At 43.1% G+C, this 20,546-nt stretch overlaps 2 protein-coding genes across 6 annotated transcripts in view; one reads left to right on the top strand and one right to left on the bottom strand.

The window, feature by feature from the left end:
• PCID2 (PCI domain containing 2) overlaps positions 1-10,934 on the top strand; it is a 25,340-nt gene extending 14,406 nt beyond the window's left edge. For all 5 annotated transcript variants that reach the window (XM_024219554.3, XM_024219553.3, XM_024219551.3 and 2 more), the window contains exons 8-15: positions 2,815-2,918; positions 5,104-5,179; positions 5,293-5,434; positions 6,953-7,053; positions 8,767-8,840; positions 8,993-9,118; positions 9,335-9,458; positions 10,552-10,934. In XM_024219554.3, coding sequence (XP_024075322.1) covers positions 2,815-2,918; positions 5,104-5,179; positions 5,293-5,434; positions 6,953-7,053; positions 8,767-8,840; positions 8,993-9,118; positions 9,335-9,458; positions 10,552-10,641 — 837 coding nt within the window. In that variant the 3' untranslated portion in view covers positions 10,642-10,934. The remainder of the gene's footprint in view (positions 1-2,814; positions 2,919-5,103; positions 5,180-5,292; positions 5,435-6,952; positions 7,054-8,766; positions 8,841-8,992; positions 9,119-9,334; positions 9,459-10,551) is intronic.
• A 2,622-nt stretch (positions 10,935-13,556) lies between these two features.
• Positions 13,557-20,546, bottom strand: part of PROZ (protein Z, vitamin K dependent plasma glycoprotein) — a 17,726-nt gene continuing 10,736 nt past the window's right edge. Inside the window, exons 6-8 of the mRNA XM_026647623.2 lie at positions 19,343-19,431; positions 14,669-14,792; positions 13,557-14,169 (exon numbers count right to left, since the gene is read on the bottom strand). Coding sequence (XP_026503408.1) covers positions 13,652-14,169; positions 14,669-14,792; positions 19,343-19,431 — 731 coding nt within the window. The 3' untranslated portion in view covers positions 13,557-13,651. The remainder of the gene's footprint in view (positions 14,170-14,668; positions 14,793-19,342; positions 19,432-20,546) is intronic.

Here is a 20,546-nt window from a genome sequence, read left to right as displayed (position 1 = left end):
CCCCCCAGAGCCCAGCTGCAGGGCCTTCTCTGGCCCAGACACTCACATCCCCTGTCCTTCTAGAGGCCAGGGAAAAAGAGGCAGAAACAGCGTGATGCTGGGTCCTGGGCTTGCAGGGCGTTTCCTGTGCGCCGCCGCTTCCTTCAGGGTATGTTGGGAACTGCAACTGCTGGGAACTCTCCAGTTCCCTCCCCCTGGCATTGTCTTCTATTTGCAAGCTGGGGTCTGCTGGGTACAGCCACCCCTAGTGGCGACCAACATCTCTGCAGCCCATTTCGGGGGTGGGGAGGGGGAGAGAAAATTCTGCACCCACAACACTAATTTCTGCAAAATTCTGCATTGCGCAGTGGTGCAGAACTCCACCAGGAGTAAAATGTAGAATTATGTACCAAAAAACCTGCGTTCAAAAATAAAACAATATAAAACTTTAGAGCCTACATGTGCTCTCAGTCCTATTACTTGTTCAGCCAATCGCTCAGACAAACAAGTTTGTTTACATTTGCAGGAGATAATGCTGCCCGCTTCTTCTTTACAATGTCACCTGAAAGTGAGAACAGATGTTCGCATGGCACTGTTGTAGCTGGCATCCCAAGATATTTATGTGCCTGATGCACTAAAGAATCATATGTCCCTTTCATGCTTCAACCATTTTCCAGAGGACGTTTGTCTTAGCGATTGGCTGAACAAGTAATAGGCCTGAGTGGACTTGTAGGCTCTAAAGTTTTTTACATTGTTTTGTTTTTGAGTGCAGTTATGTAACACACACAAAAAAATCTACATTTGTAAGTTGCGCGTTCACCATACAGATTGCACTATGGTACTTGTATGAGATGAATTGAAAAATACAGTTTCTTTTGTTTATCATTTTTACAGTGCAAATATTTGTAATAAAAAATATAAAATGAGCACTGTACACTTTGTATTCTGTGTTGTAATTGAAATCAATATATTTGAAAATGTAGGAAAACATTTAAAAATATTTAATTTCAATTGGTATTCTATTGTTTAACAGTGCGATTTAAAACTGTGATGAATCACGATTAATTTTTTGAGTTAATAGTGTGAGTTAACTGCAGTTAATCAGCCCTAAAAATTATATATACTCAGAGTTTCACCCATGACTAAGTTCATCTTACTCTTGCAATAATATTTAAGTTGCTTATTCTAACTACCTCTTATTTTTGGCCCGGACCCTGGGAGGTGCTGAGAACCTGCAAGTCTCTCTGATGTCAGTCTGGGTTTCTGATGTGATTTATGGTTCAGAAAAGCTCTGTGGGGCATGCCTTAATTGCCTCAGTAATGCTTTTACTCCCTGGCTTCGTGATTGGGTAGAATTTTCTCCAAGAAACTTTTTTTGAAATAGATTGGGTCTCTGTGGTGGACCATGGTGGTAGTTTATGTTGCAGTGGGAAAAAACTTCATTTCTGCCTGGAGTAGGAAATGGTCTGAACAGGGTAGTAAGTAGATCCTATATTTATGACCACATCCAGCCTGAGGATCATAGAATATCAGGGTTGGACGGGACGTCAAGAGGTCATTTAGTCCACCCCCCTGCTCAAAGCAGGACCAATCTCCAGCTAAATCATCCCAGCCAGGGCTTTGTCAAACCTGACCTTAAAAACCTCTAAGGAAGGAGATTCCACCACCACCCTAGGTAACCCATTCCAGTGCTTCACCACCCTCCTAGTGAAATTTTTTTTCTAATATCCAATCTAAACATCCCCCACTGCAGCTTGAGACCATTACTCCTTGTTCAAGATCCAATCTTGATAAGGCCGTTTATGTATTTGGGCCCATATATTACCTGTAAGAAACCTGAACTGGAGGGTCTGTATGGGAGTTTTTGGTTTATTGGACTGGAGAAGTTTGTACACTGATTGGATTGGTGTTATATGAGAGCTGACGGGACATTTGAATAGATATATCTTCAATAACAAGGATGAGTCTCCATTTCTTTTTTTGGCCTGTTTGCATTTTTTTTAGGGTACTTAAAAGTGGGGAGAATGTAAACAAAAGTCAAAATTAAAACATCGCTTAATTCACAAGGCAAATTCCAGTTCATATTAAGGCCATTGGTTTGTCTTTCTTTATCCTTACTCAGAGATAAAGTTGTACTTTAGTTAATCCACCTTTCAGATCTCTCCAGTCTTACGTGTTATGTTGCCAACTCATGATTTTATCGTGAGCTTAGCAATATTTGGTGTTTTTCTTTAAGTCCCAGCACCCGGAGTCCTGTGAATTTCAGCTTTCATTTACAAGAAAAATTGCTGGCCCTCATAGTTGCAGAGAGAGCTTGAAAAAGTGAACCCTGAGGGCTCGTACACCAGAAGGCAAATTAAAAGAACCCAAATTTATTTTTTAACTAACTTTTATTTTTTGGGGGTGGAGGTGGCTTGAGTCATGATTTTTTTGAAGGCTTGTGGTTGGCAATACTTAGGGTGACCATATTTTCCCAGCGGGAAAATGGCACACCCGTGGGCCGGCCTGAGCCCCAGCGCGGGGACAGCCTAAGCCCTCCCTGAGGTCTCCCAGCCTCCCTGTGCGCAGGGCTGCCAGAGGCCACCCCTTGCCTCCCCGCGCTTGGGCCGACCTGCCTCCTATCCATGCAGTGCCAGCCTGAGGTTAATGAGCGGGGGGTGTTCAGAACCTCCCAAGAGATACTTTAATACGTACAGTATGTTGGGGTGACAGGTGTAAGGAACTTACCTCTTTACTTTACAAGATACTATGTTTAAAGAACTAGTCTACTTACTGCTTTTAAAAAATGAGCCTGGACGTAGGAATACATGATGTCTCTCTCACCTTGAATGCTAGGCCGATCAACAGCTGGTGAAGAAAGGGAAAAGCAAAGTTGGTGACATGTTGGAAAAAGCAGCAGAATTGCTGATGAGCTGTTTTCGCGTCTGTGCCAGTGACACGTGAGTGAAAGATCCTTCCTTGATCTTGTGTTGAATCATTAAGAAATGTAAATAACTTTACCCATTTGCAAAGCATAAGAATTACAGTATATACTCGATCATAAGCCAGTTCGTTTATAAGCCTACCCCCCCGCCCAGATGGATACGTAAAAATGGAAAATTTTTATAACCTGTTCATAAGCCAACCCTATAATTCAGGGGTCGGCAAACTTTGGCTCCCAGGCCATCAGGATAAGCCGCTGGTGGGCCGAGATGGTTTGTTTACCTCAAGCAGCCGCAGGCACTGAGGTAAACTGTCCCGGCACGCCAGCAGCTTACCCTGACGGGCTGGGACAGCAACTAGTGGGGACATTTTTTGGGCTGGGAGAAGCTGGGAGTCAGGGGAGTAACCCCTGTGACCACCCCCTACATGACCCCACCCCTAGCCTGGGATCCCCACACTCTCCCCATCCCATTCTTTCCCACTTATCTGGGGAGGATGTTTCTGGCTTGGCTGGAGCTGCTCCGGCAGGCTGGGCAGCGTGGCCGCAGCCTACTCCAGCAGGCCAGACCAGGCTGCGTGTCCGCAGTGTGTTCCAGTGGACTGGGTGGCACGGCCGCAGCGTTCTCCGGCAGCGTGGCTACAGCCTGCTCTGGGGGACAGGGCCGAGCGGCACGGCTGCAGCCTGCCAGCCCCGGAGCTGCAGCTGCTTTGGAGGCTGGGGGGAGAGCAGTGTGGCCAGAAGTGGAGAGACTCTGGCCCCGCCTCTTCCCTTCTGGCTGTGCTGCCTCTCCTTGCTTCCTCTGTTGCAGGGAGGGGCTGTGTCCCACCTCTCCCTCTCTAACCCGTTCATAAGCCGACCCCCTTCTCTGGTGCTTCCCTTTTTTACTAAAAAAATTCGGCTTATGAACGAGTATATACGGTAATTCTCTCCACTAACCAAGACCATATCTAGGTCAGGGCAGTCACTTTTGTTGCCTGCCTCCTTCCCTTTGTACTGTGTTCTCTCCTGAATATCAACTACAGCTGGAGAGGCTTCTCTTTAGGCTTGATATTCTTAGCAGGAGTTGCAGAAGAGACTAATTTACATCCTGGTCTCCCAAGGCAAACAATTAACTCTTTGTCCTGTTCCAGTGTGGAGTTTGTACATGTCATCACAGTGGGACTGGGAGAGAGGGAGTTTTACTTCAGTCTTCCATTCTTAAGATTTTTAATGTTCTCAACATGGAGAAAAGGCTTCTTCACTCTCTCAGGCGCATGCTACATACAGGTGTGCAGAAGGCCACAGGAGGGGAATTCCACTGTAGTGAACCCCAGTCTCTCTCTATTACAGTATGTCTTGTAGCCTCTATCATAACTAGTGTGTAAAGTCTGGAGGAGGACAGCCTTAAGTTATTTAAACTTCTGTCATTAGCTTAAAATCCAGGGAAACTCCTAAATAAAAAACTTAAAATCACTCAAATATTTCCTATCAACACAATCACTAGAAAACAAGGAAATCTCCAGCTAAGTAGCATTAGCATACACTAAAGTCTAAAATTGCTCTTCAGACCTCTCAGATATCATAATACCAAAGCACGCTTAGATTTCTCTCCTGTACAACAAGCTCCCTTTCAGTTCCAGTGTGCAACCACTCAGATGCACACATCATGTTCTTCAAAATCTCATCCAAAATATACAAACTCAACTCCAGTCTGAGTATTTTAAGATGAAATAAACGCTATGAGAATTTCAGAGTAAAATCATGTCTCTCTCTAAAATATCTTTCATCTTGCTGTGATTGGAGTTAAGGTTGTGCATTGAGTGAAATTCTGAGGAGATGGACGTGTACGTTGTTGGTGGCTATATATATATTGGAAGTGTGTGAATGGTAAGACAGGTGACTTGAGATTGGGGTGGATACCCTTGTTGTCTTACCAAGCGACTTTCTTGATTTGAAGTGATTGCATTGACGGGGGAACACAGTTGAGCAATCTTAAAATTAACAAAGATTATAGAATGGAAATGGGATTGGACGCTTTGTTTTGATGAAGATTGTATGGTCTAAAATTTACAAGGAATTTTTGGCTTGTTTTTGTTTGATATTAATGTAAGACCATTTGTTTTAAAAATATGGATCAAAGGCGTGTGAAGGGAATTCATTCTAAAAGCAAAATATGTATTTTCCTAAAACATTCATTTCTAATGTTTTATCTTTTGTAACAGTCGAGCTGGCATTGATGACTCCAAAAAGTGGGGCATGTTGTTTCTGGTGAATCAGCTGTTTAAAATCTATTTTAAGGTATGATCCAAGTCTACTAAGTTTGTTTTCTTTGTATTTCATGTTCTAAATCAAGTCCCGTTTCACATCGTGCTACATTGATATACCTTTCAATCATGTGACTTTCTTCTCAGATTAACAAACTTCATCTGTGTAAACCATTAATTAGAGCTATTGACAGCTCAAATCTGAAAGATGAGTACAGCATGGCACAGAGAGTTACATTCAAATACTACGTTGGACGCAAGGCGATGTTTGACAGTGATTTTAAGCAAGGTACTATATGCCAGTAGAACAGATTTATATTCTCACTGCTGGGAGTGAACACCAGCTGATGTGTTTTATGTGTGTGACTCAAAACCTGTCGTTCGGTCAGTGCAAAGACAAGATCCAAAGGGATTTGCTGCAGGCTCAACCAGATTAGAGTATGGATTACATTACAATTCTAATTGCAACATGTAATCAGTCTTGAACTATTTACATCTCCAAACTCTTCTTTAGCATACACTTTATACATTTGGTACACACGTTACTAAAATGTGTTTTCTGGGTGAGTGTCCAGCAAGGTACTTGTGATTTATGTATATGAGAGATGTTTACAGCTTTCTTGCCCTTTTGGATGTCGCTTGTGCATCAGACTTTCAACAAACTGTACCATACAATTTAGCTTCTCTTGGTGCATTGATGTTGAAGATACATTGTAGCTTTATTTAACCTTTCTCAGTAATATTATATGAGACTTTAGGGTAGTGGCTCTCAACCTTTCCAGACTACTGTCCCCCTTTCGGGAGTCTGATTTGTCATGCATACTCCCAAGTTTCACCTCACTTAAAAACTACTTGCTTACAAAATCAGACATAAAAATGTCACAGCACACTATTACTGAAAAATTGCTTACTTTCTCATTTTTACCATATTATTATAAAATAAATCAATTGGAATATAAATATTGTACTTACATTTCAGCATATAGTATATAGAGCAGTATAAACAAGTCATTGTATGAAATTTTAGTTTGTACTGACTTTGCTAGTGCTTTTTATGTAGCCTGTTGTAAAACTAGGCAAATATCTAGATGAGTTGATGTACCCCTTGGAAGATCTCTGAGTACCCCAAAGGGGACAAGTACCCCTGGTTGAGAACCACTGCTTTAGGGCTAGACTGTGCAGCCTTCACTCATGTTGGTGGGTGCTGGGGCTACTTGCTTGAGTGCCCCATGAGTAAGGTTGCACAATATAGCCCTTTGCAAATAAGGACATTTCCAGTCCTTTGCTCGTCGGTCTTTCATAGTCACTTGCACAACTTGGGCGTATGTTTACACATTATATGCCATCTGACTTCCCTGAAGAAGAGCCCTAACACACAATTTTGGAAAATGTCATAGCATGTAGAAACCTAAACATCCTGAAATTTTCCCTCTCCTATAACAGTAACACAATAACCTTGCTATATTGAGTTGGAATTCTTTTCATAATGTAGTTTGATTGTGCAACTGCTCCATCTGAAATGTAGTGTCAGTATATCTTTTAAAAAGGAAACCGTTTTTATGCTAATGCCCATCTTCAGTGAATCCAACAATTCTTAAGGCATTTATGTTTATTTTACCCTTTTAGTTAGTGTGCAATTTAGATTGACTTAGTTCCTGTGTGAATACTTCTAGGTTATTGTAAATATGGGAGAAAATGTTTTGACAGGCTCAGTTAAACATATTATTGTTTATTTGTATGTTTAACTCATTTTTGCTGTTGGTCTCCGTTACCAGCAGCAGTGCTGATCCTCTTTCTGTGTCTACAGCTGAAGAGTATCTGTCATTCGCCTTTGAGCACTGTCACCGTTCAAGTCAGAAAAACAAAAGGATGATTTTGATTTACCTTTTGCCAGTAAAAATGTTATTGGTGAGTGGTTTAGCTCTCTACTTCCAAATCAGTCACTGTGGGAGAAATGACCAAGCTGACACACACTACAGCATGACTTCCCCTGATTTTTATTCAGAAGCTGTCTGGAGCCCTATCCAGACACAGGCGTCAGCTCATGCAGACCTTGTATGGTCAAGGCCGAGAAGTATGGTTTGTCAAGCACTTACTTGAAACTGGTGAATTGTAATTTTTGTAATTGCAGAAAAGGGGGGTAAACAACCCTAAAATTTTTTTTTGAACTTGTAAATTATCCCGATAAATAATAAAATGCATGATTCCCCACACACTTCCTAATTCCAAATACTGCTCCTAGCTTCATAGCAACAAAGGCACCCATAGCATTGTAAATGGCGCGATTTCAGTGTATAAGAGGAGTGCAGTATTGTAGCTCCATAGCAGTCCCCTGTGTAAGTGTGGACGGGGGGGGGAGAGAGTGGGTACAGGTCCGTCAGGGCAGATTCTTCCATTTTCTCACCCCACGAGAGGAAGAGTGTGTGTAAAGGCCTGCATAGTCTACTTGAGCAGGTCCACAGCCTGAAGAGGAAGGATTCTTTCCTTCATGCCCCTCCCTTACCTGGTGTGTATATACCCTCTGAAGATGGGTGCTAGAGGAATTGCCAGGTAGAGAACTTCAATCCTGATGTTTGATGAATTCACTCCTTTCTTTTTTTTTTTTTTTTTCCAGTCTTGGAGCTCTTTTGAGCAGTCATGACTAATTACATTAAATGAGGCAGTCTTGTGAAATGGGAATGCTAAACCCATTATTAGTGGCATGAAACAGAAATGCAAGGCTTTTGATAACCAAATCATTTAGTACCTTAAATTACTGTCTTCTCTCTTCTAGAGCAATTTTGCCATATAGAAAGCCCAACTTGGCAAGATTATAAGCTTCCAAACTTTACACTTATTTAAAAATGTATTAAAATAACACAAGTGGCTGTTTGTTCACTGAGAGGTAGCTAGAAACCTAGAACGCAGAGTTCTGTTTCACATCTCATCTGATTCTCCAACCAGTAAAGGATCTACCACTGGCATAGCAGCCAGGTAGCTATGTTTCAGTGCTGCCTGGGTTGATGTGCAATCTAATCTCTGCTGTGTAAATTAAAAAAACACAAATTCCTTTTTGGTACTGTGTGTGGTTCAAAGTCTCATCAGACCTGATACAATGAGAATGAGTTTTGTCTTTTCAAACTAACTTTTTTTTTTTTTTTTTTTTTTTTTTTTAAAGAAAGGACATTAAAAATCCACCAGGAGAAATTACGGAAAATATGTCTGGTTAGACAATCAATAATCTTAACTGTGCTGAGACACACATCACAGTCATGATTACTGGTGTGTTCTAAAACAGTTTTCTGTTTGCAGAGTGGAGTGCAACACAAGTGTAAAATTTGTAACAGTCTAGATCATGTGAAGCGTGACCTACTCTGTAATACTAGTTTTATAATTGATCACACTACCATATTTTTAAAGTTTTTAAAACCCACACTTCTGTAACTATGCCAGACAAAAGTTTGTTGGCATGATTAGTGATGTAGTGTATTGGGGACCTAAAAATACCTTAATTCACCGCCTTTTTTTCTGAAAAAGTAAAGTAGATAAATGTTTGTATTTGTATTTTTGTTTTTATAGATGATTGATTTGGAAATATATTTAAACTTATCCTGAACATTTTTAACTATGCTTGCTTTTCAGGGCCATATGCCAACAATTCAACTTTTGAAAAAGTATGAGCTTATGCAGTTTGCTGAAGTAACTAAGGCTGTGAGGTACAGTATATTTATTGGATCACGTATTTTTGTTCAAAATAGTATTAAGTGAAAGGTTTTTATAGTATGTGAAAAATATCCATTGAGTTAGATATTTCATCTTCCCAGAGTTGTACCTTCTCATGGTACTTCCATATTTTCTGTCATTTTAGTGAAGGAAATCTTCTGCTATTGAATGATGCTCTGACAAAACACGAGACCTTCTTCATTCGTTGTGGTATCTTCCTGATCCTTGAGAAGCTGAAAATCATCACCTACAGGAACCTGTTTAAGAAAGTGTAAGGGAAGTAGAAATCCTATTTTGTGGAAGGGAGATCTTCATTTGGTTTCACCACAGAATTGAATTTAAAACATCCAGGGTCCCTATTTGTCCCTTAGAGGCCAGAGCTTAAGCAAAGTGAATTATGGTAGAAGGGCCCTTTTGCTCAGAGAAGCAGAATTTTGAGGTAATTGTGCCGAAATAACTGAAATGTATTTCTGTTTGCGTCTTTCAGATATTTGCTACTTAAAACCCATCAGCTATCTCTAGATGCCTTTCTGGTTGCCCTGAAATTCATGCAGGTGGAAGATGTTGATATTGATGAAGTCCAGTGTATTTTGGCTAATCTTATATACATGGTATGTGTTCACCATTCATTAGCTTGCCTTGGCAACTGTTGTTGGTAGAAATGACTACACACAACAGGAAGGTTAATTACAGAAGGGTAATAATAATAGGAAGTGTACTGCGTTTAGGTTTTTGGGGGGCTGCTTGTGCGTTATACTTGTACTCATTTGTTCCTCTCATGTATCTAACTACAGTGAAGATTCTTATGCTCTAATTCTTGCCTTTTATATGCAAAACAGTAAGGACTGCAATTGAGTTTCCATTATAAAGCCAATCTTTGCCCTTTTGCTAAAGTCTACGAACACAGTTACAAAATTGGTAAATTATGACTAGGGCTGAGGTAGAATATTTATACTAAATTTGAGTTCAATTGGACATGGGATTCCTGATTTGACATCCTAAAAATAGAGGTACTCATAAGAGTTCACAAGCTGAATGATAGGGAAAAGATGTAAAAAAGGAGAGAGATAAATTAGTTTACTGGACTCTTGTAAGGGTCTAGTGCACATGAACAAAGATGAGTTAATTAAGCTCTATGTTTAAAGGTTATTAAAACTTTGGTCTTAAAATTGGGTAATCTAGGAATAGATTGGAAATTTATAGTCCTTTTTCTTGTAGAGACGGACCTCAAAATGTAAATTGGCAACTAGGAAGGCTTGTCAGTAACAGCAAATTCAAAGTTCATGGGCATGCTTAAGGTCCCTATGTAGCAAAGTACTATATATAGATATATCTAGCTCATAGAACTGGAAGGGACCCTGAAAGGTCATTGAGTCCAGCCCCCTGCCTTCACTAGCAAGGACCAAGTACTGATTTTTGTCCCAGATCCCTAAGTGGCCCCCTCAAGGATTGAACTCACAACCCTGGGTTTAGCAGGCCAATGTTCAAACCACTGAGCTATCCCTCCCCTCAAACTTAACTTAAGTGTGTGATTAACTTTATATCTTTTATTTATATTATTTGAAGTCAATGGGACTACTCATGAATTTAAAGTTAAGTGCACACACGCACACAGATGTTTTGCTTGATCAAGACTGAAGGTAGCAAAAAGAAACTTATTGCCAATTTTCAATACTAAAACATCTTTCTTTTTAACTCTGTCAGGGTCATATTAAAGGATATATATCTCATCAACATCAGAAGCTTGTGGTCAGTAAGCAGAACCCATTCCCTCCACTTTCTACAGTGTGTTGAGTTTACTGCACCTTAGATGGAGTATTTATAAGAGACTCTACTTGTCAATGGAACTGTTTCTCAAATCGCTCAGTGGAAACTGTTAATGACCTGGTTATGTTCAGTACTGGAATACAAAAAAACTGTTCATGACTCCTTTCCCAGTGGGACAGGGCCTGCCATCTTGACCAAGCACAGAGAACAAAATGCTTCCTTTTTAAAGTTAGTTTCTACAAACCCTGAAGTATAGTGGCTGGAAAAGAAACAAGAACATTTGCAAAATTTCAGCTACAATCTTTAAAAAGCCTGCCTCACCTGTCTCAAATGTCATGTGTACTGACACCCCTTTATATTCCCATAACTATTTCTGTCCTTATCTGTCAAAAGCAAGTGTCCATCGGTGACACTTAATCATTCTTCATAGGTAGAAACAATGCTTTTATTTCACCTGTTCTTGACCTAACTCCCAGTTATGTGAAACTTTGGTTTTTTCAGTAATCTTGGTTGGATACAAGGCTCTTCAAACCCTCTCTAAAAATTAAGGACCCATGCCTGATAGGTGCTGCACCCCTGGAACCTCACTTCAATTTCAATAGGATTTATGAGTGTACAGCAGGGTGTGAGGTGTGGTTACCAAAGGCCCAATTCTGAGCAGCAATAGGTAACTGTACTTGTTAACGTTTCCCTTTGAGGCATAAGAATTTATTTAGGCAACCTTGTCCTACTCCATTTTAATTCTGATTTTGTGGAATATTTCTGCCAGTAGGTCCATTCTTTTAAGTGTTCTTTATTTTTGCACAGCTTACCTGTTGTTCATGCTGGTTGTTTTGTAAAATAATAAACCAAATGTGATATTTTTCTCTTGGTGGTGACAGTGATAATTTTATTCCAGACCGTTTTAGCACCAGCACACACCATCTAAGACATTTAACCGTCTTTATAATGAAAGTTTCAATCAAATTATTATAGGTTTATAAAAAAAATAATACTAAAGCACCTATGAGGTAAGTAGTTTCCTAGATTGCTATTATTTTAGTGGGATATTCAGGCTGTTTTCATTGTTCTGACTTATTCTGTACCATAGGAGAACTAAAAGTTACAAACCCAGGTTGTTTTGCCACCTGCATACAACATACTTCAGTAGCACTTGAAAATAGAACCGTACTTCTGATTTCTGTGCACTTTGCTTCTAATGGTGTTCAAGTGATTTAGTGTTGACATGTGAGATGGTCATTCACTTTATTTTGTTTCTGCTGAAAATGATTTTGCATAGTTTAAAAATAAATTGACTCTAGCAGTGAAAAATATTATTTCATTATCAGTTCAAATATGAAGTCACTTTCCCCGCTGGTAGAGAAAGGCCCCCCCCCCTTCTGGAGCTTTACACTGCTAAAAGTAGCAGTGGAGACAGGGAGGCACTGCTTGGGCGTGTAGATATGTACCCTTGGGTTCTGGCTTGCCTCGTCTCTATTTGCCCAAGCCATGCCTCACCAGCTACACTGCTATTTATACCAGGGCTAGCTGGCAGTGGAGTATCTGTACCCTAAGTCATTCTTATAGTAGTGTGGGTTCATAGATCCACCTTTTGAAAGTGTCCAGTCAAGAGTGTTGGGAAAGTGTTACAAGCAGGTTGTACCATTATGAAGAGTGGATATTTAATGAGTGTTTGAGAGTGGATAATTAAAACATGCAGTACTGGGAAAAGGATCCAAGCCTCTTTATTTTTGAATCCCATTCCCATTGACCTCAGTGCTGTAGGATCAGTGAGGAAAATAGATGTGCTCTATTCAAAATGCCCCTCTTTCTGTAGGACAAAGAAAACAGGCAGGGACTGGGTTGTGATCACTGCTCCTGATTGGCTAAGAGTAGTGTACAGCCTACTCTTTCTGTAACTCCATCTCCCCTGGCCTCCACCTCAGCCCACTGGTCTCATTTACCTGTTTGTCTTGTCTTTAGCATGTAAGTTCTCTGGGGCAGGGATCATCATTTACTATCGGTTTGTACAGTGCCTAGCACAGTAGGGCTTCAACCTCACTGGACAGCTCTAGGCCCTACTACAATGTAAATAGAGATGGTCAAAAAGCTTAGGCTGAACAGTGTCCTGTCAGAAAATGCTGTTTCATCAAAATCATTACATTTCACAAGGGTACATCCAGTGACATTTGATGGCACAGTTTCAGAAGGATTTGAATCAAAATGGAGTACTTTGTTTCAGCTGGGTTGTTCTGACTTGACTGTCCCTACTCAATAGCAAGAATGTAGAAGCAGGGCACTGCACTGAGCTCATCTTGCAGCGATTTCATTACTTTTACAAAACATACAACGAAGCATCAGCAATAAAGCTAAATTACACTTGTCAGATGAACAAAGTACGTGGTAGTGATGCATTAACTTTTTATTTTGCTTTTGCTCAAATGGGGCAAGGTCATCAATTGGCGAGCAAGGGCCACTCTGTTGCTGCCCCTGGGGCAGCCTGCCTGGGCAGTTGTGACTTGAGGAATCACTTCACTTATGTCTGATTTTTAGACTATTCCTGTTCTAGGGTCTGATTCAGCAAATCTTTACTCAAGTAATCCTAGCAAAGTCAGGAGGATGCTTTGCAAGTACTTACATGAATAAAGTTGTGCAGGATTTGGCCATATACCACAGTGAACATCACTGGTCCCTGAAACAGTAGCTGCATTTCCCCCTAGCAGTGGGGACATTTCAGTGAGTAGGGAAAATGATTCATGTATTTTTAATACACAATCAGTAAAAATGTTAAGGTCTCTTAGGATCAGCTTAGATGAACAGTGCTGTACAAATTCAAACTCATTATTTTCAAAGTGAAGTAGCCATGTGTCTACTACACCAGTCCTCAATCCTGTGTTTGGAAAGAGAATGGATTTTGTTTTTGAGGGATGAACTACAGATAAATATTTACAGTATGAACAACACAATACAGGCTGACCTTGCTGAAACCAGTCCAATTGCTGCATCCAAGTGATCTTTGTAATTGCAGTTATGGATTTGGTGCTGTGGGGACTTTCTTTTATTCAGTTTTTTGTTTGAACCACATCATATATCTTGAAGTCTTTGCGAAAATAAATGGTTCCCAGTTACTTACATTAGTTGGCCAAGCTCCAAAAATACCTGTCAGAAACCAAGTGCCTTTGTAGTCATGGGCGATAAAGTTTCCTCCTGCCAGCTGCCAGTCCACAGGCTCTGGGTGATGTCCGCAATACTGTCTGTTCGTAAGACTTGTATTGAGTATTTGTTCACATTCCCTTTCAGCAAGGTAGGAGACCTGCAACTCAACTAGTGAACCTCTCACCTCGCTTTCTTCCAGTTTCCAGCCACTGACAGTGCCTGCCAACTGTGGAATCAAAACATGTTCTGCAAAGTCTTTGTCAGGAAGACATATAGGATGGTGGTAGTTGTTGCACTCAATGTGCTGTCCGAGTTGTAGCAATGCAAGGTTATTCTGACCAGTAGCTTCATCGTACCGCATATGTATGTGTTTCTCATTCACATCTATTACCTGTGCAGCTCCATGCATCCTGTTATGCCCTGTGAAGTTATGACATGTTCACTGCTCTTAGAAATAGTTTTAGCATCTTTCACCAAAGGTGAACACAGATTAATTGTTAATAGTTATGGGAGCTATGCTGCCAACATAGCTACCACCATTACTGTGAAATAAGGGTATGATAAAGGCAGAAGGTAGTAGTAGGTGTTGATTTTACAGCGATTAAGCATATCAGATCCTGGTTATACAAATTTTGAAGATGCTTTTTAACTCTTCAGGAGCATATAGGTGTGAGTGAATAGGAAGAAACTATAATTTCAGGATGACAAAGTAAAATATACAATAAAAATGGGGGTGACTGAACATTGCCAATTGTTCCCTATAAGTAAAATATTTTAAATGCAGACACTGTTTCCTAGGATAGACATAAAAATTGCCATTTCAGAACATTCTATGTAAACTCTTTGAAAGTGTGCTTTGACAACACAAAAATGTAGATTGACAATGGGGGGGGGGTGAGGAGAAAACTCGGTCACTTACCAGTCCTGACCCTGATATCAGAATGATTGTGCAGAAGGGCGCACTCAGCTGTAGTCAACACAAAGTTGCTCTTCACAAGAACACCTCCACAGAATCCCTTTCCTTCCGAATTTAGCAACAGGACCTATAAAACAAAAAACAGTAAATTCTGCCGTTGTCTTCAACTTTGTACAGGGTCGTCCTCAGGATTGGTGGGGCCCTGCACCGTATTATTAAACTGGTGCCCCTATGCCTGACAGCAGCCCGGGGAGGGGGAAGGGACGAGTCAGCAAAGGATACCAAGATGCCCAGCCTGCCTCACGGCAGCGGAGACTCACGTTTCCCTGCAGAGACCCCCCGTACCTTCTCCCTCACGCAGAATGTGCAGCGCCGACGCATTAGGCTTTGTGAATACGGCCCCTGCCGAAGGAGACTGCAGTGCGTGCTGGGTGTGCGTGAGCCGACCTGCTCTTACCTGCTGTCATGGGCAGTTGGGTGAAGCTGCCACTTGGGGAGGCTAGCTCCCCAGCCCACCTCTTCTGCCTGTGGCCCCACCCATACTCCATTCCTGCTCTTCCCCAGGCCCTGCCCTATTCTGCCCAGGCCTTTCCCTCTCCCCATTGTCTCCCTTCTTTCTTCCCTCCTCCACCCTGCTCACCCCTTCCAGCCAAATCTATGAACCCAAATGAAGCAAATGACATTTGAAAAAAACCCCACTCTTCTGCAATTTCTTTCTAAAGAAAATGGAGCATGTGTTCCACTGCATGCCAGATGGTGAAGACTGGACATTAGGGTGACCAGACGTCCCGATTTTATCAGGACTGTCCCGATATTTGCTTGTTTGTCCCACGTCCCAACCAATATTAGGTCGGGACACTGGACAAACAAGTAAAGGCTCCAGAGCCCGGAAGGGCTTGTGCCCCCCCACCCCGACTCCGCCCTCTCCTTCCCCCATTGGCTCCCTCCCCAAATCCCCGCCTCTTCCCCAAGCACACCATTCCTCCTCCCTCCACAAGCGCTGGAGGGAGGCCCTGGAGATGCAGGGGGAGCGCGGGGCCGGGGTGAGTGAGAGTCCGGCCTAGCCCCGAGCGCAGGCAGGACTCGGGCGGTACCTGGAGGGAGAGTAGGAGGGCGGCCCGTGGGGCTAGGCGGCGGCTGTTCTCCCCACCTGGGCAGCGGGACTCGGGAGCAGTCGCTGCTGCAGCTCCCACCAGAGGAAGCGGCCATGGCGCTCGGCGGCTGCGACTCTGGCGCCCGGGCCCGAACAGCCCACGCCTGTTGTGGGTACCCAGAGGCACGCACACTGCACCCAGCCCCTGGCCAGTCGCGTCTGGGCTGGCTGCCCAGCTGGTACAATCCCGCGGCGGAGACATCGGCAGCCCAGCCCCGTTCGTTCCCCTGCGGGACCCGAGCGGGACAGGGGGGCTGGGGCCTGCTGCCCCCACTCCAGGGCCGCCCGCAAGATTGCACCAGCTGGGCAGCCAGCCCAGACGCAACTGGTCAGGGGCTGGGCACATACAGCGTGCGCGCTGCTGGGTCCCCGCAACAGGCCCGGGGGGTTCGCGGGCGCCAGAGTCGTGAGTTTGGCCATCGGCTGCTTCCTCCCCCCACGGCAGTGGGAGCTGCAGCAACAGCTGCTCCCGAGTCCCGCTGCCCAGGTGGGGAGAACAGCCGCCGCCTGGCCCTGAGGGCCGCCCCCCTACCCTCCCTCCAGGTACCACGCCCGAGTCCTGTCTGCTCGGGGCCAGGCCAGACTGACACTCACCCCGGCCCCGCGCTCCCCCTGCGTCTCCGGGGCCTCCCTCCAGTACTTGCGGAGGGAGGAGGAAGGGGTGGGGTTGTTTTTTTGCTCTGCCACCGTTTTTTGTTTTTGTTTTTTTTTTCTCCGCCCCCGCCCTGTCTCCCCCACGTCCCGATATTTGACCTGGGTGATCTGGTCACCCTACTGGACATGCAGAAGGTACCTAATTAAAAGCACTAAACTTGGGAATAAAAAATGTCAGTCACAGGTTTTTTTTTTTTTTTTTATATGCCCTGAAGTTTGTCAGAGATTTATTTGCAAAAACTTTGCAGTAAGTTCGAGTCAGCTGTCTTGCTGAATACAACACTAAATATTCTGGAATATGCATGATGCAGCTCTTCTCTGTTTTACATTTTCTTAATCAGTATTTCTAAGCTGATTTTATATTTTAAATGTACTCTTAAGCCTTCATAAAGTAATCATTTCAGATTACTACATATTTAACTCACTGAAACAAAGACATTATTTTAAATTAATCAGTCACAGAGGTTTGGTGTGTTCATAACAATGTTCATTGCTTTTAGAAAAAGGGAACACTAATTTACTTTGTGTGATCTCCATAACAATAGACATGTTGATGAAATTTCACCAACTTTAAAAAATATGTTTCTAAAGATTTTAGGCCTAAGAAAGGATTTTATATCTTACGAGGTACTGATTTTGCTGGAGGGTTCTCTTGAAACTAGTTCATCAGATAGTCAGAAGTAAAGAAAGAGAAACTCTTTGTCCAGCTATCTGGAAGGAAAAGGGTGTTGTCCCTTTAAGGGCTCTCTGGGGGGGCCGTGAAGGGAGAAAGGGATGGACAGGAAGATTTTGGAAGCAAGTTTTTTTTTACTTTGGAAGCAAGTTATTTTTAACTATAGTAATTAAAATTAAAATGTGTATTTTAGATAAGGGTGGTCTTTTGAAGGATTTATTTAAAAAACTATGTCTGAAGATCCAAGTATTTAAGGCTAAAGATGATTATGCATCTAAAAATCTATGCAAGGATTTTTTTAGAGATGTGATTTTGTAATCTTCACCAACTCACTAATGAAATATTTTTAAGGCAAATTTTAAACTAAGGTCCTGTAGACTAACATGTTCTGAGTAAATATTACGGTAATGCACAACTGTTTTTGTCAGTAAATTCAGAAACTGACAGTATATAGCTGGGGATTGGCAAATGCCTGTTAAATGGCTTCATTACCACTTGAATGGCTCTTTAACAGTTTCAATGTTGTGCTAATAGGTCTGGTAGGCTTCTCACTTTTAAGTTACTAGATCCCCTCCGGAGTCAGAGTCACCAGGCTGCAGCAGCTAGCTGTGGGAGCCTGCAGGAAGGGTCAAAACAGGGCTAGGAAGAGCTGGGCTGGTGGACACTAAGACCCAGTGGTGCCCCAAATTTTCAGGTGCCCTACGCAGCGTGTATGCTGCGTATGCCTAAGGACGGCCCTGACTTTGTAATATGATGGGATAAGAGCAAAATACTGAATTATTGTAAGCAGCTAAGATTTGTAATTTAATTATCTTTCAAATGAAATGTCCACATTCTGCCCTATTAGCCCCGGGGATCTTATTCCTATTTAAGCATCCAGAAAACCTCCCACTGCTTTAGCCTAGGGTTACCATATCTGAACTTTCAAAAAAGAGGACATTTCGGGGGGGGGGTAGCCCCGCCCCCGCCCCTAGCCACTCCCTCCCACTTCCCGCCCCGACAGCCACCCCAGAACCCCCGACCCATCTAACCCCCCCTGCTCCCTGTCCCTGACTGTCCCAACCCCTCTCCACACTCTTGCCCCCCTGACAGCCCCCCCAAACCTCCTGACCCATCTAACCCCCCCTGCTCCCTGTCCGTGACTGTCCCAACCTCTCTCCATACCCCTGCCCCGACAGCCCCCCCGAACTCCCGACCCATCCACCCCCCCCCGCACCCTGTCCCCTGACTGCCCCCCTTCTCCAACTCCCCAGCCCCCTTACTGTGCCGCTCAGCTTAGAGCAGGTGTCTGGCTCCGCGCCCCAAGGAGCGCCCCACCCCGCCGAGTGGCATGCTGAGGCTGTGGAGGAGGCGAGAAGCGGGGGAGGGGCTCTGGCCGCCGCTGCCAGCCCCGCCGCCGCATTCCCTCACAGGCGCACAGCCCTGCTCCCCAGCGCTGCCGGGTGGCGTGCTAAGGCTGCAGGGGATGGGGGGAGCCGGGAAGGGGCTTTGGCTGCCGAGGCCCCAATGCGAGCGGCTTCGGCTGCCCTGTCAGCCGCTTTTCGCTCTTTAAATAGCCAACCGGGGGGAAATCCCGGACATTTTTAGATTTTTAGAAATTCCCCCTGGAAGGCTATTTAAAGAGCGAAAAGCCGGACATGTCCGGGGAAATCCGGACGTATGGAAGCCCTAATTTAGCCTATCAACAGCTGCAGTTGCAAAGAAATCAAATAGCGTTGTAGTAGTGAAGAGAGAAGAAGGTAGCACTAAATATCTAATAATATACCATGTATTATGAGACTGACAGTTCAGAAGGGGCTCCCCTTATATAAGCACTGAGTCATAGGACTTTCAAATTATATTGAAAAAATGGTAGAATCCTGCTATATTGATACTTGATGCTCTAGTAAGTTTTCTAATAGTGCAAAGGTAAGTGCAAGGAATGAGATGCTGACAAGCATAATTTATAAATTGTGACATTTAAATACAGTAAGTTACTTTTTTATTTTTCAAGGAGGTTGACTACAACAGTTTGTAATAATGGGTCTTGCTGTCTTCTACTGTCTATCACCTCTTTGCTTCTACTTATCTGACCTCGTTTAGTTAAACCTTCAAAAAATGTTTTAAGTACTCGAAGATAAGTGTGTTGCATCTGAGAACACTGCTTTACTATAGACTTTTCTACACTAACAGTATTTCCGAAGATCTCTATAAATACCTGCCAAGGGAATCCTCTGTTGCAAGTCGTCTTAAATTCCTTCAGCCTCATTATTTTAACATCATCAAGTCTGCCACATGCACATTGATCTAGCAATGGTTAAAAGAAAAAGACGTGCAAAAATTTTTAAATTTTGTGGCGATGTTTGAAGATCACCACTATCCCGAACATATTGTGGTGTTCCCATTTTAAGGCTTTAAGATCACTGGTTCTTCCCCTCCCCCGCCAACCCCTCAAAATGGAGGGCCAGATCCTCAGTTTCTAGTAGCTTGCTAATGACTTTGGAAGATCAATGGTTTATTTATTGTTTGCTTCTTTCATAATTTCCCATTGCAATAAGTGCTTGATATTTATATCAAACAAAATCCAACCCTTTGAAACTTATCTTTTCAGTTTGTGAGTCCTTGAGGGTAAGGACCCTGTTTCACTATTTGGCTGGACAAAATAATTCTCTTATTGCTATGGTCAAAGCAATTCAAAACAGTAATTATGAATATACTACCATCTGCTGGCAGGTACAGTTTTGGAGAAAAGGTCGCTCCTCTACTAGAAGATTTAAACCAGTAACACCGCTGCCAACTCGTGAACATTTGCAATACGTTGCACCAGGCGCTTCCCCTACCCTGTCAAATATTTTACTGCCTAATAAGAGGCAGGGATTTGGCTTATATATACACTGAATTGGGGAGCCAGTGAAACATCAACCTTGCTCCCAAACAGACTCCAGTCACCTTCTGGATTGGGGGAGCACAAGTCCCTTTCATAAGCAATGTGGCCCTGCTCTTCTAGCCTACATAGGGAGGCCCAACATGAGACCTTGTCCAGTTGGAAAAAGGATATGCCATGCCCTAAAAGGACCCCACCCTTTCCAACCACTGAGTCAAATTATTCATGGCTTCCAAAGAGCAAGCAGGTGCTGTGCAGGCCCCATCCCCCCCAGTCCCTCCACACCCACAAAGGAGCGCTGCTATATCACCACAGAACTGTCTTACCTTGCCTCTTGCTTTCCCAGTGCTTGTCTGCCTATGCAATAATTTGCCAGTTGTGCCAAAGTGTGTTGTTTCTGAGGTATAGCTATAAATGTCAGTTAGGAGCTATGCTGAGGGCAACATCAAATCTGTGATTCACCAGCCCTCAGACAGATATGTCTAGAGGCTACTGGGTGTGACGAGTTACCATTGGGGAGAGGAGAGGGATGGAAGTA

This window comes from Terrapene carolina, unplaced genomic scaffold (assembly GCF_002925995.2).
Source record: "Terrapene carolina triunguis isolate 2854851 unplaced genomic scaffold, T_m_triunguis-2.0 Scaffold21, whole genome shotgun sequence".
Taxonomy (NCBI): domain Eukaryota; kingdom Metazoa; phylum Chordata; order Testudines; family Emydidae; genus Terrapene; species Terrapene triunguis.
This window is presented reverse-complemented; position numbering and strand designations above follow the sequence as displayed.